Source organism: Kryptolebias marmoratus, linkage group LG2, assembly GCF_001649575.2.
Source record: "Kryptolebias marmoratus isolate JLee-2015 linkage group LG2, ASM164957v2, whole genome shotgun sequence".
In the NCBI taxonomy this organism is placed as follows: domain Eukaryota; kingdom Metazoa; phylum Chordata; class Actinopteri; order Cyprinodontiformes; family Rivulidae; genus Kryptolebias; species Kryptolebias marmoratus.
In genome coordinates this window covers 1283334-1299096 of record NC_051431.1, presented here as the reverse complement: position 1 = coordinate 1299096, position 15763 = coordinate 1283334, and the positions used below count along the sequence as shown (strand labels likewise).

At 44.2% G+C, this 15763-nt stretch overlaps 1 protein-coding gene across 3 annotated transcripts in view; it reads right to left on the bottom strand.

The window, feature by feature from the left end:
- The window catches only part of ryr1b (ryanodine receptor 1b (skeletal)), a 76574-nt gene that overhangs the window by 23258 nt on the left and 37553 nt on the right, over positions 1-15763 (bottom strand). For all 3 annotated transcript variants that reach the window (XM_017431059.3, XM_017431060.3, XM_017431061.3), the window contains exons 50-77: positions 15363-15453; positions 14974-15114; positions 14580-14743; positions 14364-14442; positions 14190-14279; positions 13976-14116; positions 13677-13754; positions 12027-12102; positions 11814-11937; positions 11615-11730; positions 11260-11327; positions 10058-10179; positions 9762-9811; positions 8468-8528; positions 8260-8386; positions 7917-8025; positions 7749-7830; positions 7371-7501; positions 6796-7116; positions 6479-6719; positions 6237-6324; positions 5490-5582; positions 5143-5157; positions 2404-2574; positions 2121-2180; positions 1732-1866; positions 1518-1630; positions 1340-1436 (exon numbers count right to left, since the gene is read on the bottom strand). In XM_017431059.3, coding sequence (XP_017286548.1) covers positions 1340-1436; positions 1518-1630; positions 1732-1866; positions 2121-2180; positions 2404-2574; positions 5143-5157; positions 5490-5582; positions 6237-6324; positions 6479-6719; positions 6796-7116; positions 7371-7501; positions 7749-7830; positions 7917-8025; positions 8260-8386; positions 8468-8528; positions 9762-9811; positions 10058-10179; positions 11260-11327; positions 11615-11730; positions 11814-11937; positions 12027-12102; positions 13677-13754; positions 13976-14116; positions 14190-14279; positions 14364-14442; positions 14580-14743; positions 14974-15114; positions 15363-15453 — 3184 coding nt within the window. The remainder of the gene's footprint in view (positions 1-1339; positions 1437-1517; positions 1631-1731; positions 1867-2120; positions 2181-2403; positions 2575-5142; positions 5158-5489; positions 5583-6236; positions 6325-6478; positions 6720-6795; positions 7117-7370; positions 7502-7748; positions 7831-7916; positions 8026-8259; positions 8387-8467; positions 8529-9761; positions 9812-10057; positions 10180-11259; positions 11328-11614; positions 11731-11813; positions 11938-12026; positions 12103-13676; positions 13755-13975; positions 14117-14189; positions 14280-14363; positions 14443-14579; positions 14744-14973; positions 15115-15362; positions 15454-15763) is intronic.

The following is a 15763-nucleotide window of genomic DNA, read 5'->3' as shown; positions in this document are numbered from 1 at the left end:
AACACTGGTTGCCTTTAAATCTCAACTTAAAACCCACCTGTTTAGAGTTGCTTATGGCTAAATTAGGGTTAGAGTGCGGGTTTTTGATGTTTGTCTCTTTCTTACTGTTTATTCATTGTCACATGCTGTTTTTATTTTGTTTTTTAATCATGAAAAGCACCTTGAAATGCCTTGCTGCTGAAATGTGCTCTACAAATAAAATTTGATTTGATTTTTTTGATTTTGGTAACCACACACCTGTGTCTCTCACTCCCTGACAGCTCAAATTTAAAGCCTCAGACAAACTTTACGTCACATCGAAGAAACTCTCGAGTCTCAAATGTTCATTTTTATGAGTCCACAGCTTTTTACGTCGGAGATGAGACAAGTTAAAAAGAGTCTTCACTTCTTAGATTTGAAGGGAAAGTTCTGAGCTCAGACATAATGCAAGTCAATGAGAGTTTGGGTGTGCTCTATGGACTGATTATTTCTCTGATAATTGCCACTTTAAAAATAAATAAATAAAAAAATTAATCACTTGAGGGTTCTGTTCAGTATCTTAGCTGTTCCTAGGAAGATTCCAAGGTGTTCCCGGGCCAGCAAAGAGACCCTGGTCTCTCCAGGGACATGTCTCCTGGACATGCCTGGAACACCTTCCTAAGGAGGCGTCTAGGGGACATCTTTACCAGACGCCTGAACCACCTCAACTGGCTCCTCTCGATGTGGAGGAGCAGCGGCTCTACTCCGAGTCCAGACCAAACTCACTTCCCCCACCTGTATCCGTGATCTCGTTCTCTGGGTCACTACCCAAAGTTCATGACCACAGGCGGGGGCAAACAGCTCAGCTCCCTCTTCACAGAAAACTAACACTGCAGAAGCTGCATCGATCCGTCTGTCGATCTCACGCTTCATTCCTCCCTCAGGTGGAACCAAGCCCCAGGGTTTGGGCATTAGGTCCTGCCTCAAGTGGAGGAGTTTAAGGATAAACTGTATAAGAAAGATTTGGGAAAATATTTGCAAATATTTTGGAAAGTTTAGACAGCTCGAAAGTTAATCTGTGATATCAGTCAAAGATCTCAAACCTCAGTTCAGTCATTTAAAGTCCAGCTTTCTGTGACCCGTTTAAACTTTGAATGATGTTTCTGCTGTGGAGCTCCAAACATTAGAAAATCTCTGGATTTTTTTGCTAATGTTGTCCACACTTTACGACGTCCTTTCACCGAACGTCACAGCATAGAATGCCTGATTGAGCTGCACGGTTCAAAGTGTTTTTTTTGTCTGGGTTTGTCCAAAGCTGCAGGAGGAAATATGAATGGACCCTCCTAATAACATTCATCTGAATGAAAGAGGCGTAACTTACTGACAGGTCGTCAATCATCTTGTCTTCAAACGAGTAACCTTCGGTCTCTAACCAGTTTCGCTTGTAGGCGTCCAGGAACATGTTGATGGCTCTGTGCCTGGAAATAACAGAGAAACAACGTTCAGGGAGGAGTTACAGCAGCTCAGGAATGCCTGGATGTTTTATTCAGAGTCTTTACGTTGGGATGTTGTAGAGCGGCGTCATCCTGAAACAGGCCACCACCGCCCTGCGGCGCTGTTTGGACAGCAGCTTGTGCCAAACCATTTTCTTTGACTTGAAGGGATGCTCGGTCTGAAACAGACAAACACAAATATTTACCTTCTGCCAACGGCTTCTCGCACATTTCTGATCCACCTGTTGGCAGGAGCGCCGCGGCTCGTCTGAACACTCACCACCTCGATGTGGTAAAGGACCGCCGACACCTCTTGGACCCGTTTCACCACCTTCTCAGGATCTTCGGCGTCTTCAGCCTTTCCTGACATCTCCTTATAAAGAGCCATCTGCCAGCGCATAGCCGGGTCCTCCACCTGAACCACAACACCACAAAAATGTAGAATATCTTCATGTTTCTGGGTTTTGTGCGATTCATGTTAATATTTCTTGGTTTAGCTGGAGCGGGGGTATTAAACCTGTGGCTCTGCAGCCACATGTGGCCCTTTGAGAAAATATATACCTTAAAATCTCAGTAAACAGTCTTGTTGAAAGAAGGACTGATGCTACACTTCAATGCACGAGTCTGTCTTGGAAATCTGGGACGATTTCCAACAAGAGGAGCTCTCACCTTGCCTTGCAGATGCAGATTGTTGTGCAGGAATTCCCTCACCTCTTCATCTGTGTCTTTCTACAAGGCAAAAGGTTTGTGTTTATTCCAGAGAGCTAACTTTCCAAACGTTAAATCAAGCGCAGCACACTCATGTCAAGTTTAGAAGGAGAACAGAAAAAAAATTAACAATAAAAACACATTTTTATGAACTCGGATAGATGCCATCTGACCGTAAAAAAGCCAGTGTGTCCATCTGTGGACTCAAACATCCATCAGACTGGTTTGAAAAGCTTCTCAGTACCAGAGAGTATCTGATCTTGGCCAGATTGATGAGCTCCTGATCAGCAGGAGAGCACATGTTGAGGCCGATGGGGAGCATCTTCTTTAACGCCGCCACAATCAGGGAGGTCTGCACCGAGTAGCGATCCCCACGCTTCTTCTTCTTGTTGCGCTCCTGATCCGAGCCTCCGGACTGAAGACAGGGACAGATCAGGATGCGGTTAACGAGAAAACCGACAACTGGGCCTTTCCTAGCAAACGATTCTGGGAAATCAGAGGCTTCTGAGAATATCTGATACAAAGAAAATTACTTCTAACACAGAACAGAGTAAGGTGATGGACTGAATGCTAACATGCTAACAAAGAACTTCAGCTGAAGTAAGAACAGCAGCTACAGTTTCCTGCAGAGATGAAGGGTTCGGGTTCTCTGCAGCATCAGCCGCAGCTGTTAGACATAATGCAGCTTCATGGTTAGCAGTGCGGTGGTCTCCATCTTTCTGCCCTGAGGCTGCCGGTGCTCATTCATCTGTCCTCACTCTGCACACTTAATGAGAGGCAATGTGGGCGAAATCTTTGGGGTTTGGGGTTAATCTCATACCCAGGGGCAGCAGGCTTCATTTTCAACAACCATATAAACATTTCAGTCAGTGGTTAGACGTTGAAATGTGTAGGAGGTTTAATGGTGCCAGTGAGCATGACAAGAAGCAACGAGTCCAGTTAGTCCGTTTAAAAACAGCTGAGCTCCAGTAGCTTCAGTTTCCCCAACAGATCTAACAAGTCAGAAACAGTCAGGGACAAAAGAAAGTCTACCCTCCTTCAGCTCTGGGGTTTTACGTATCAGGGTGTAAAAAAAAAAAAAAAGATCTGATCTTTACCAAGTCATTCAAAACTCGCCTCAAGTGCACAAAAACACACCAGAATCCTACAGGTCTTTATTTATTTCCTGTTGCATCATGACCCAGAGCTGTCGGACAGATGGCCTCACATCCGACTCCAGGATCAGCCCAAACCATCAGCCCTCCACCGCCGTGCCGACAGCTGCAGTGCATTCTGGGTAAACATCTGTCCTCTTGTCTGGTTCTGCTCCAGAAGTCTTCTGGTTCCTTCAGAGGAAACTACAAACCTAAGTTGTGCTGCCATCTTGTTTTTAGAGAGAAGAGGCTTTCTGCTGCAGGTCTTCCAAACAAACCATGACCTTTGACCTTTAACCTGCCATCTGAGGCCTGTGGAGTCTGAGGTGGAGCTCATTTCTCTGAGCACTCCTCAGTCTGACCTTCGGGGTGAATTTAATGGGAAGCCCACTCCTGGGAAGATTGGCAGCTGATGTTCTTAAATCGTATGGAAGCAGTTTCTCTGTTGTGGCTTCATTTTTGTTGAAAATATAACATCACGGTGGAATTTATTGTGTGTTTTTGTTCACCTGAGGTCAGATCTGAATAATTTTAGAACCTGGTAAAGACCAGATCCTAGAACTGAAAGCGGGTGGACTTTCTTCTTCCAGTAACTTTGTGTTGCAGATGGATCAGGCAAATCTAATGAAAAAAGTGAGGAAAACTCTGGGTTTTGAGTGCAAGCAGAACCCAAAGCTGATAACAGTTCTGGAAAGAGAAGAGAAGTGTCTCCCGGCGCAGGAACCTTAACCATAAAAAGCTGTAAAAAATCCCAGTTTACAGACAGCACACGGCTCCACGGCTGAATCCGGCAGGGACGATCTGAAGGCAAAGTGTTTATTGGTCAAACAAAGACAGGGTGATGGCGCTCGGCTGCAGGAGCGCACAACAAGCCCCCCGGCTGCTCAGCCGAGCGCCATGAAACCTCTCAGGCTTCTACCATCTACAGCAAAGAGCTTTCATCAAGCCTCCCGGACCCGCTTACTCACACAAACACAAAGACGGAGAAAAACCGTCCGTCAGAACAACAAGCCTCTTAACTGAGTCAATCTGCAAAATGCTCCTTTCAGGGCTCTTATCCACCAAACCAATGACAGGAAACAGGTTTCTGGACACTCTGCTCATAAATAACTCAGTATTTAACCTAAATCACCCATTTAATTATGTTAAAACCTAAAAATTCCATCTAAACTAAACCTGATAAGATGTATTTTCCACATGTAAGCTGTTATAAAGCTCTGCACACTGAAAGATAAGCAGAAGCTGAACATTAGCTAAAAGTAGCAGAACGGAAGCTACAAGCTAAAAGTAGAAGATGCAGATTTAAAAGAGAATTATGGTTTGGAAGAAACCGAAGACGTCTCCATGTAGTTCTATAGGAAAAATATTTGTAAATGACAAGAAATGTTATGAAAAGTGTAAAACGTTACAAACACTTTGTGCTTTTTTAGCCGTTTATTCATTCAGGAAACAAACCCTACGACTCAAACTAGTTAGAGTCCAAAAAACAAACAAATGCTGAATCAGCTTTTTTACAAAAACAAGTTTAATTGAAGTTTAAGAAATGATCTGAGTCTGAAAAGGACTTTAGGTTATTCTGGATCCAGCAGTGGGACTTAATTCAGCTTGTTCACCTGAAAGAGTCAGCAGACGTCCAGCTGAGCTAAAGGTGAGTGACCCTGAAAATCTGTTATTGGTTTGGTGCATAAGAGCCCCAACAACTCCTTGTTCACGGTGCCGTTTGCGTGAATGTATTCGTGTGAATAATGGGCTCAGTCTGTCCCTGGGAAGTGGGCGGAGCTTGATGAAATGCCTCCAAACTCAGGGTGCCATGCGATCAGCACAGCGCTCGTGCACAAACACAATCTAACCTCTCCGTCTCCGGCCTAGTGGCCCGCCGTCCAACCCCCGACACAGGATATAAGGAGAAAACACAGTTAGCAACACGGCTCATTAACAACTCTACTGCCACTTGAATTATCCTGGAACAGATCATGTGTCAGATCAGGCTAACATCTGTATTTAAAGGATAACTGCTTACATGATGTTCCTAACTTACAGGAAAGAAAGAGGATGGATTACTCTCTGCTCCGTGTGGGTGGAGTTAGTGAAACATTAATTATTAGGGTTTAGTTTCTTAATGTGTTACATCTGGATGTGTGGTGACTCAAACATGTGAGGACCGGGCAGCGTCTTCACTCCGTCCGTGCACGCTTACCTTGCTCATCTTGCTCTTACTGTCAGCGGTGAGGAAGGACATGTTGTTGATCTCATTCATCACCACAAAGTTCTGCTCCTCCCTCTTAAAGTTCTGTAAAAAACAGCAGAACAACAATATGAGACAAATAAATACAAAAATATTCAGATGTATTAAAAACTGGTGGATGTTTTAAAACACTGATTTGTTAATGAGGACATGGAATAAACTGTAGAAGACAGACTAACAAAGATTAGTTCTTCTACTTTTAGCATCTAGCTATCCTTTTTGCTACTTCTATCCAGACTTTTACACATTTTAGCTTCTTGTTTAGCTTCTTTTAGCTCGAACAGCTCAGTTTCAGTCATCCAGCTCTCAGCATCCACAAAGTTTTCACAGAAAGTGTAACTTCTCTGGCTGTAAATGTGATGAATTTTACTTGTTATACAACTGAAAACGGTTCTCCAAATTTGAGGCCAAGTTCAGGTTTTTGAGGTTTAACCCTCTCAAGGCAGACGTTGCAGATTTGCAACAACAAATTGCATATACCTAATTACTCCGCATTCATATTTTATGAGCCTTATTTTACTCAGATGATAATTTTCCCCAAATATCTGATTTTTCCTGTTACTAAAACTTAATTTGAGCCTGAGACCCAAAGACTCGACTACAGGAACCTGAACGAGCTCGTGTCTGTCGTTCGTCCTCTTTTACTTAAAAGAAACAACAATCAGAAACCAGAAAAAGCTGTGAAAGGAAGTCCCATACGTGTGATTTGGACCAGAAGATGAAGACCTCTCCAACCATCCTGAAAAGTTCCTCAGCGTCCGGGTCGGGACACGTCAACCACCTCGCCCTTCAGACAAAGACGACAAAAACCCAACAAGCTGTTTCACTTACAGCCTTTAAACCTGGACAGGAGTTTATCTACAGAACTAGAGTAATAAAACATGATCACTCCTCTGTTTTTACCACCTAATCCTCAGTATTTAGCGCTAACCGTGGCCCACCTGTTATTGTCCACGTAGCGGATGAGCAGAGGGTACAGGGCGTACAGGTCACGACACAGGACAGCAAACTCATCTCGAATGGTCCCGTTCTCTCTGTCCACCTCCGTTTTGCCCTCCATACGCAGGTGTTCCTCCTCGGCCACCACCTTTCCTGCGCGCTTCTTTAGCTTCTCCATGGTGGGGATGAAGTGGGACTTGAGCATCTCAGGCTTGGCCCTGCTGACGATGGGCTGGGCAAACACTGGGGACAACAGCGGCAGCAACTGTGAGCAGAACTTCCCCCACAGACCTCGAGTCTCAGCTTTCTGCTCACTGACCTGCTAATCTCTTCATCCAGGAGGCCTCGTCAATACCCAGGTTGTTCACCACAATCTTCATGATGCTTCCCAGCAGCTGGTTGAGCTGCTCAGAGGTGACGGCGGTGCACAGCTGGCCCTCCTGCTCGGGGAAGTTCTCCGGACCCCTCTCCCACCAGCGCGGCAGGTAGTTGCACAGCATGGGCAGGGTGATCTCGATCACGTGGGGCATTTCTGTGTAGCGAGCTCCCGACTCCGCCAGGTCGTGGATCTCCTTCATGAGGATCTCCAGCTCCGGGATGTCAGGACACAGTTCCTCTACTTGGTTAGGAAGCCCCAAAACTGATGAGAGGAACGATGAAACACAGATCAGCTGGAGAAACTGTGAAAATACAGCATGAATGATGAGTGCTGAAGGACTAATTTAAAGCTAAGAGAAGCAAAACACGAGCTAAAAGATAAAAATATCAAAAACACCAGCTTAAAGCAGCAAAATACAAGCTAAAATCTAAAGCCAGTTGGCTGAAGCCCATTTCAAAGACAACATAAACATCTCATAGATATTCTACAGTTTGAAACCTGTTCAATAAACTCACTGGATCTCTCTCTCGGAGTCTTGGTTGTGTAAACGGAGAAGGTGTTGAATTCATTCAGGTACGGCTCGAGGAAGGCGACCGGCATGGCAGCCGCTAAATGAGCCAAACACTCGCCAAGAGCCGGCCGCTGTCTGCACAGAAACACAGAAAAACACACAGAAATACAACAAAAATACACAAAAAACACACAGAAATACAGAAAAATACACAAAAACACACAGAAATACAACAAAATCTGAAGAAAAGTTCTCATTTAAACAAAAACGACTGCAACATTAGCATATGTTAGCTTCTATTTTCCTTTTTAATTGTGTTTTCTGACTTGACAGCGAGTTTAATGAAAATTAAAAACTGTTTTTAGCCTTTAGAGGTTCTTACTTCTCAACATGTGGGGTCTTCACGGTTCCCAGAGAGTAGATGCTGCACATTAATCTGTAGCAGGATATCTGCAGGTCATCCACTGAGGATGTCAACAGAACCAGGTGTTTGTCAGCCTGTAATTAAATTAATCTTGAGCCGTTTGTTTGTTTGGTATTTAAAACTCACAAATGACATCGTCTCCGAACTGATGCTGGGCGATGTGATCGAACAGCGAGGTGAGGACCGGCAGTAAGGCCGTGGTGGTGTAGTTGATGTTCTGAGCTACTCCTTTCACCTTCAGAAACACAGAAACAGACAGGCTGAGCAAATACATTCAAATAAAAATCATTATTATGATGATCTGTCAAGCTTGATGTTAGGAGGTTACCGTCTGAGGGAAAATGTTATTTCTCTCATTAATCAGACATCTGGGGTTCATACACAGCTTGTGTGGATGGGATTAACTGTTCATGTCAGGTTATGTCACATGTTTATGTCAGCTGTAAGTCCAGGACAGAAACAGTCTGACCTGATTTCGACTCGACACTTTGCCCAGTTTCAGATTCTCCACCATCTTCTCGATGTCGTCCGCAGCGCTCTCAAAGAACTGCCGCAGGATGGCCTTCACGATCTCGGGCCCGGACTTCATGACGGTCCTTAAAAAGAGCAGACAGTTCCGGAGGCCCATTTTTCTCTGCGCTCGGGGGACATGACGCGGGTGTGATGCGAGCAGTTACCTGGCGTCCAGCGACCGTGACAGGATGTGCAGACAGTTTACCACCGCGGGCGAGTCGGTTCCTGGAAACGGGACAGAGAAGAAGAACAAACCCACAGGTTTATTCTTACAACCAGAGGAAAGGTCCTAAAAGCTCATTTACCACCTCAGGCAGTGTTAGCAAACTCGTACTTTCATTAAAAATGTAACTTTGACTCCTTAAAAAGTTATTTTAAGTACAAAACAGAGTCAAGGACGAGTCAAAGAGCTAAATCCTAAATGTTCAGGTCCAACATCACCACATTCTGCTTCTCCTGATCGGTGGAGCGACAGTTCTCCAGGCTTTCTCTAAGCAATCAGTTTTTATTTGTCTGCCTGTCAGCAAAATATCTCAGGATCCACTGGTTTGAAATTAACCTGATTCAAGATGGCCACCACAGCAATGCTACAAGTCAGTTCATTTTATAAATATTGAGCTAAAATCAGGTGTGGTAGTAGCCGGGAGTCATCCCCATCCAATAATCTGATCCTTGTTTAAAACCGTCCTGTACGGCGGGCGATATGCATTTTTGTTTCTGCTGCATTCAGGACGTCTGAGCGTCAGAAACGTCAACCTGAAGCAGCATTTTAATGGTTTAAACAGAGAAATTACTTCACGTTTTATAATCACTTAATCACTTTTTGTCATAAAGTTATGAGAATTAGTCATCCATAACTCATGTGGTGATTTGTTTTTATGTATATTTGTAAATAAACCCTTTAAACATAAAGTAAAGTTTGTTTCTTGTGAAACTTAACCAGCCTGAGAGTGAGCGTAACGTCTTCCAGTGTTATTACTGTTTGTTTTCCTTCCTTCAGAAATCCTGGAGAACTTTTGCTCCAAAGCATTTAAAAAATAAAACAAATCCTGGCTTTTGGAAGCACTTGCCATCACTCATAAAGTACTGCCTAAAATAAAAGTAACATTTAAAGACACATGGTGGTGAAGTGGAGGAGAATGAGGCTAAAGCGTCTAATCGTCTTCCTAAAAGCCAAGCTGGAAACACATCACAGAGCTGCAGAGCAAATCCATCAGTGAAAAGCTTTTCCACATGTTGACACCATCACGTTGTAAAAACCAGTTTTAGTTTTACTTCAAAGCAAAGAGAACAACAGTCAGAAACCAGTCAAGCCAAGCAGGAGCTGAGCTGAAGAGAAAGAAGCGTCAGAAGATTTGCTGAGGTGGGAGGAGGAGATGAGGACGGACAAGCGTGAAACTGCTCGACAGTAAATGAACGGAGAGGAAGGGCGGGGGGGACAGCGTGCAGATTCCTTACCAAAAAGAGAGACTCTGTGCCTCACCAAAGCAGCCAACTTACAGAAGATACTGAGGTGGGAGGAGAAAGGAAGAAAGGCAGGTACAGGGAGGGAGAACGGTGAGGGGGACAGGGCAGGGAAATGTTTCAGGTACACAGAAAGTCAAAAAAATAAAAAGATAAGAGATATTATAAAACAGGAAAGAGATGGAGGGACGTGGCAAACGGAGAGGACAGACACTGTCAAGTTCTCTCCTGAAGGGAAAGGCAGAAGGTCAACAGCTTTTATAACAGAAAGACACTTTTTACCCACAAACCTGGCAATCATCTCTTTCTCTTTATTGGACGAATGTCCTCCACTGCCCAGGACTTTGGCAGGAGTGGACAGGAAGTAGAGACAGTGGTTCTTGAAGTACTGATTGACCAGCGGCAGGAGGATCTAGAGACGACAACCCGGGATTAAATATTCATTCCTTCATCAATGAATTTCACCTCGTTTCTCACGCCTCTGAGACTGATGGTGACAAGTTAGCAAACTGATGAGACAGTCTCCAGAATGTCTCAGGACATCCGTGGGGGGTAAGTCACAGAAGCTTATTATATTATTATATTGACCATGTTTTAAAAGTTAAAGTGGCCAGTTCACTCTTTAAATCATCAGTCACTGCGAGGAGCTAAAAACCACACCCATGATTAAAAACCATTAAATAAATGGTCCAAATCCATTTATCTTCATTCTAAAGGGTGCTGCAGTAGATTCAATCATAGACGAGCCGAGGTAGGTAGGATGTGGGCAGAGAAATAATGTGCAGGGCGAAAATACAGTTCTTCAAGCTTTAAACACAAAAGTAAGACACGTCGTTCTTAAACACACAGAATTCAGTGAGACTGCAACAGAAAATTTGTTTATTTTCCTGTAATATTAATTAAAGTATGAGTCTTAGACTGATCATCCAACTTTAACTAAAACCTTCCAAAATCCCTACAAAGCTAAAGTTACATCTCACCACATTATGGGATGGAAGACCTGAAAGATTCCCTGCATCTGAAGGTGAATTAAACCTTAAAATTCTCTAATGACCAACATACGACTGCTAAGTTTAAAAATGTGTGACATCAGTTAAGATGAGTGAGTTTATAAAAGTGCAGTTTATGGAGTGTAAACATATCTAATAAAAAGCTCGGTTTGCGTGTAAATAAATAAATAAACTCTGTAAACAGCTTTGGAGAATCTGAAGAGGCTAAAGAGGAACTCTTTATGGGTGGACCTGTTAAACTTTAACACAAAATAATGTTTATTTTGTAACTTTTGGTCCCAATTAGAGTGAAATAGAGAACAAATCAAGAGCTCTTCAAGAGCCTCGGTTAGATCCTTCTCATGTCCGCTTTGACTAACAAAATGAAGACATTAAAATGCTTCAGCTGAGGTTTTTAAATCAAACTTAAACACCATGACAGCTGCAGCCACTTGACACCAAACACGCCGAAGACTCGTTTAATCAACCATCGAGCCGCTCACCTTGGCAAAGAATTTGATCTCCTGCTCGTGTGGCGACTTCTCCACGCGACCACTGCTAACCACGGCCTCTGTGGGTGAGACAAGAAAAACTGGAGTTTCTGCAGAAATACGGTGAATGCTGAGAGCTGAACAACAAACTGAAACTGAGTGGCTCAAGCTAAGAGAAGCAGAACACCAGCTAAGAGCTAAAAGAAGTAAAAAAGTAGCGACAAGAACCAAAACTCTAGCTAAAAGCTACATGTGACAAAAGGCTATGTAAAGGGAAAACAATAGTGCTGACTCAGCATTCACCCCATTAGTTCTGCACATTTGTAACATTAACTTCCACCACGAGAAGCTCTGCAGACCACCGTACCAAGATGAGCAATGAACTCCTGGGCGATGTCCATCCATTTGAGAAGCTTCTGGAGGAACCCGTAGGCAAAGCGCTTCTCAATGGACGAGATGTCTTGCTCCATGTCCTTCAGGCCTCTGAGAATTGACAGTAATTAAAGTCAAAGACGGTGAAGCAGGAAGCATGAGCTGCCAGAGGACAGTTGGGACGTCTGGCCTGCCTTGTCACAGCGTATCCGTTGAGCTGCAGGAACTTGAGCAGGTCCTGGGCCTTCTCCCTGTCCCGGGCCTTCTCCTTGGCCGTCAGGGTGTCATACGGCACGAGCAGAGGATGGGTGCCGCCACCTTAGAGGAGACACTTTTTAGAATCGGCCAGCCAAGCTGTAAACCTTCTCTAAGAACTAAAGTATCAGTTAACTCCCAGATCCTCCTGCCTTTGGCCTGCAGCTCCAACTTCTTCTTCCTGCCCCAGGTGTTGTGGTAGTTTTCTGCCAGCTGCTCGGCCATGGACTGCACAAAGAGAGGCAAAGACAACCAATCTGTCCAGCTCTAGTAAAGACTTTGAAACATGAGACCTGTCAGTGTGGGGAAATTCTAAGGCCCACTTCACTCTGGATGAAGACCCTGCAGACAGAAAACGAATCAGCCAGATTATAGATGGTCTCTGAGGGTCCTGGTTCTGAGCACGCAAATAAAAAACCCAACCCCTTCACGTTACTGGAACACTCCCACCAAACAGCTGCAACAAGCAATCAGAGCTCTCCATGTGCCGATCAATCCAGATTTCTGCACAGAAAAACCTCGTCCTCTCATGCTGCTGAATGAGGTTTCCTCCTCCACATCAATTCTGAAACCATCAGTGTGGTTAGACCCGGATCTGAAGACACGATGAATAAACAGATTACATGTTCTGCTCTGGTACCTGTTCAGACGTCAGGTGACTGCACTCACCTTCTACACTTTTTATTTTCATTTATTCACTGTTAGTAAGATTTTTGTTATTATTTTAGGATCTTTTACTATTTTTATCTCATGCACGATAATAATTGTATATTAATTGGTGCTATTGGTGTTTGTTGTTGTATTTTTTTTCATCTTCTTATGTTTGCTGAGTTAGCTCAGGTCTGGTCTAAGTTACAGATGTGTAAGGGAGGCAGGAGGAGCTCCAGAAGAAGTTTCTCCTGTTCTGCTGTATCTGAATCAGGTCGGTCAAAAAGGTCTTTATCCAGCTGGTTCAACAATGTTTTTCAAAATGCTGCAGATTGTGATGAAGCCGTGGAAACAGCCTGGTGCTGATGGATACCCAGGGCGGTGGCGTCCTGCCAACCTGGCAAAACGAGCACTGACTACGAGGAGGAAGAAAACTAGCCTCCTCGATTGGCCAGGACTGACAATGGAAATGTAGTAGAGGAGAAAAACAAACTAACACACTGATCAAATCACACTAGTATTGATCTGGTTTTAATAATATTGATATTTGGATCAATCAGCACACTCCAGCATGTCGCTCTGCACATGAGACGAATGCAGCAGCAGTGGAGGAGACGATGAAGAGCGACAGACCACTTTTCTTTGGTTCACTTCTCTTTGCTGTTGAACAGAGTTTTCAGGCAGACCCGAGTTTGCTTGTTTGGACTGCACCAGAGCTCCACCAAAACAAAACAGACTGTCCAAGGAAACAAACTCTGGTCCGATTAAAGCAAACCAAACAGCTCAGGTGTGAGAAGAGTAGCAGCATCATGGCTGCCCACACCCTGATGGAGGTTTTTCAAACTTGCCCCAATCCAGACAGTCTAACACAGGGGTCTCCAATCCTGGTCCTCAGGGCCACCATCCTGCATGTTTTCCTTGTTTCTCTGCTCCAACACCTGATTCAGAGGTTAAATCACCTCTTCATGTTCTGCAGAAGCCTGTTAATCACCCGTTGATTCAGATCAGGTGTGTTGGAGCAGAGGAACAAGGAGAACCTGCAGGACGGTGGCCCTGAGGACCAGGATTGGACACCACTGGTCTAACAGGTGGTGAAGGTCGTAGAGCGTGTAGCGGTGTCATCATCCAGGAGGCCGAACTTAAACCATACACACCTGCAGTTCTCTGGATAACGCCATCCCTGAGATGTCTATAGGCTGAGGGTTGTAGCCGTGACTGGGATCATAGGTGGCCTGAAGAAAGGAAAAAAGTCAATTAGTGTTTATATGAGAATCTACTAAGTTGTCTATAAAATGAAGCCCTCTTTACGTTTATGCCTAATCACACCTACGAGAGCATTTATTTAGTTTGACAATGTTTACCTTTACCTGAATAGTTTCTGACTTGTTCATAAATAAATAAACACATATTGTGGTTCAGTAGTCTCAAAGCTAGAATATTTCCTCTGCTGTACCTGAGCAGTTTGGGAGATCTTGCGTGTGGACGCCTTCTTCTCGACCTCCCCCTCGCCCTCCCTGGCTTTCTCCAGCGTCCACTCCCACGCCAGCATGGCTTTGATGGATTCTTTAATGGGCCAGCGGTAGATTTCTTTGTCCTGAGAGCCACGCAGAGACGTTAGACCTAAATACGAACAGTCAGCTTCTACACCCAGAATGAAAGCGCCTCACCTTTTCGGAGAAGGTTTTGTACGGCCGTAACATCGGGTGAGTCTTAGCGTTCTCGTCCAACACCTCCCCGTACGTCCAGTTATTCTGAATCTGAAAAATGATTCAAGGAAACATGTTCAAAAAAACAACATAAAGCTTTATATCTAATTTTAGCATTTTTATTTTCTTGCCGACCTTCTCAAAAGCCCATTTATCGTGAGTGTGTTCTGCATATTTGTTGATGAAAGCGTCCAGCCTCTCCGGTATGATGGTGCTGCGAGAGAACCCACTCAGTTAACAGATAAAGTTGAGCTCATGAGTCTTTTTAACATTTAGAGGTTTAACTGTCAAAAATCCAACACATAAATCTTAGAATAAAACACATTCAGAAGGAAGGAATTCAGTCTTTACTTGGTGGTCTCCACTGGCTTTGGATCGAAGTTGCCTTCAGCGTCCACAGACGCCTTCTTCTCCGTGTGGGAGGAGTAGGTGGCGTCCACGTAGTCGGGCGGGATGGCTCCAGCGATGGCGCACAGGCACGGCATGGCGATCTTAAAAAGCTCCGCATCAAATTTCTACAACATGAAGCAACAGCAGGGAAGCCAAGTCATAAAAAGTTAATTTTATTTTTATGACCCACCTTTAATGTTGGCGGGTGATCATGTAATTGCATGTGTTTGTCTGAAGAGGACCGGTTAGGTTGAAGTGGACTCTCGTCAGGGGCCTAAATTGGTCCGTTTTTCAAATCTTACTGAATAAATTTTATTCTCCACTTCCTGCTCTCGGTCCGTCACCCGCCCCTCACCTTGTGCGCCAACGATTCAAAGATTCCCCAGAAGAGTTTGCGAGAAAGATGCAGCTCCTCCTCGGAGGTCACCCCAAAGTTTGCCCATCCGTTGGGGAGGCAGTAGTACTTCCAGCAGCGCTCGTAGTGATTGGTCAGCAGCTGCAGCGCAAAGACAAGAAAAACATTTCCAGTTTACGGGCTCCTCGAGTCACCCGATCACGTCTGTGTGGCTGTTTAAACATCCGGAAACAAGCACAGGTTGGACATTTTGTGTCTGATTTAAGTGGTCTTAGGATTTGTTTTACCCTACTTTTTTATCCTCAGTGAGAATCCTTTACATCAATCCCTTAGAGTTTGTTTTGGACCATATATCTGTTCGGTTGATTTAGTTGCTCAGCAACACAAACCTTAAGAGGCATCTTTGCGTATTCGTTCAGGATGGGAACGTCGAACACCAGCCTTCTGAGCAGATGCTGCAGCATGGAGGGTCTGAGGTATCTGTGGCACCAGGAAAGGTTGAGTCATTCAGGAGCTACAAGGTTTCAGACGGTCTTACATGTAGAAGAAAGGATGCATCTCTAAATCGTTTCCAGTTAAACTGAAGCTGAGTTCATGCAAATCAGATAATATTTGGTATTCTGAGTTAGCAGTTTCCTGTTCATAGTTTTTTCTCAATAAAGCTACTTCTGCATACTTCCACTTATATAATAAATGTGCCACCTGATCAGGTAAAATGTGCCATGATGAGTAGGTGTTGCAACTTTTCTACTTTCTAAAAAATTTCACTTTATTTAAATTAAAATCCCCA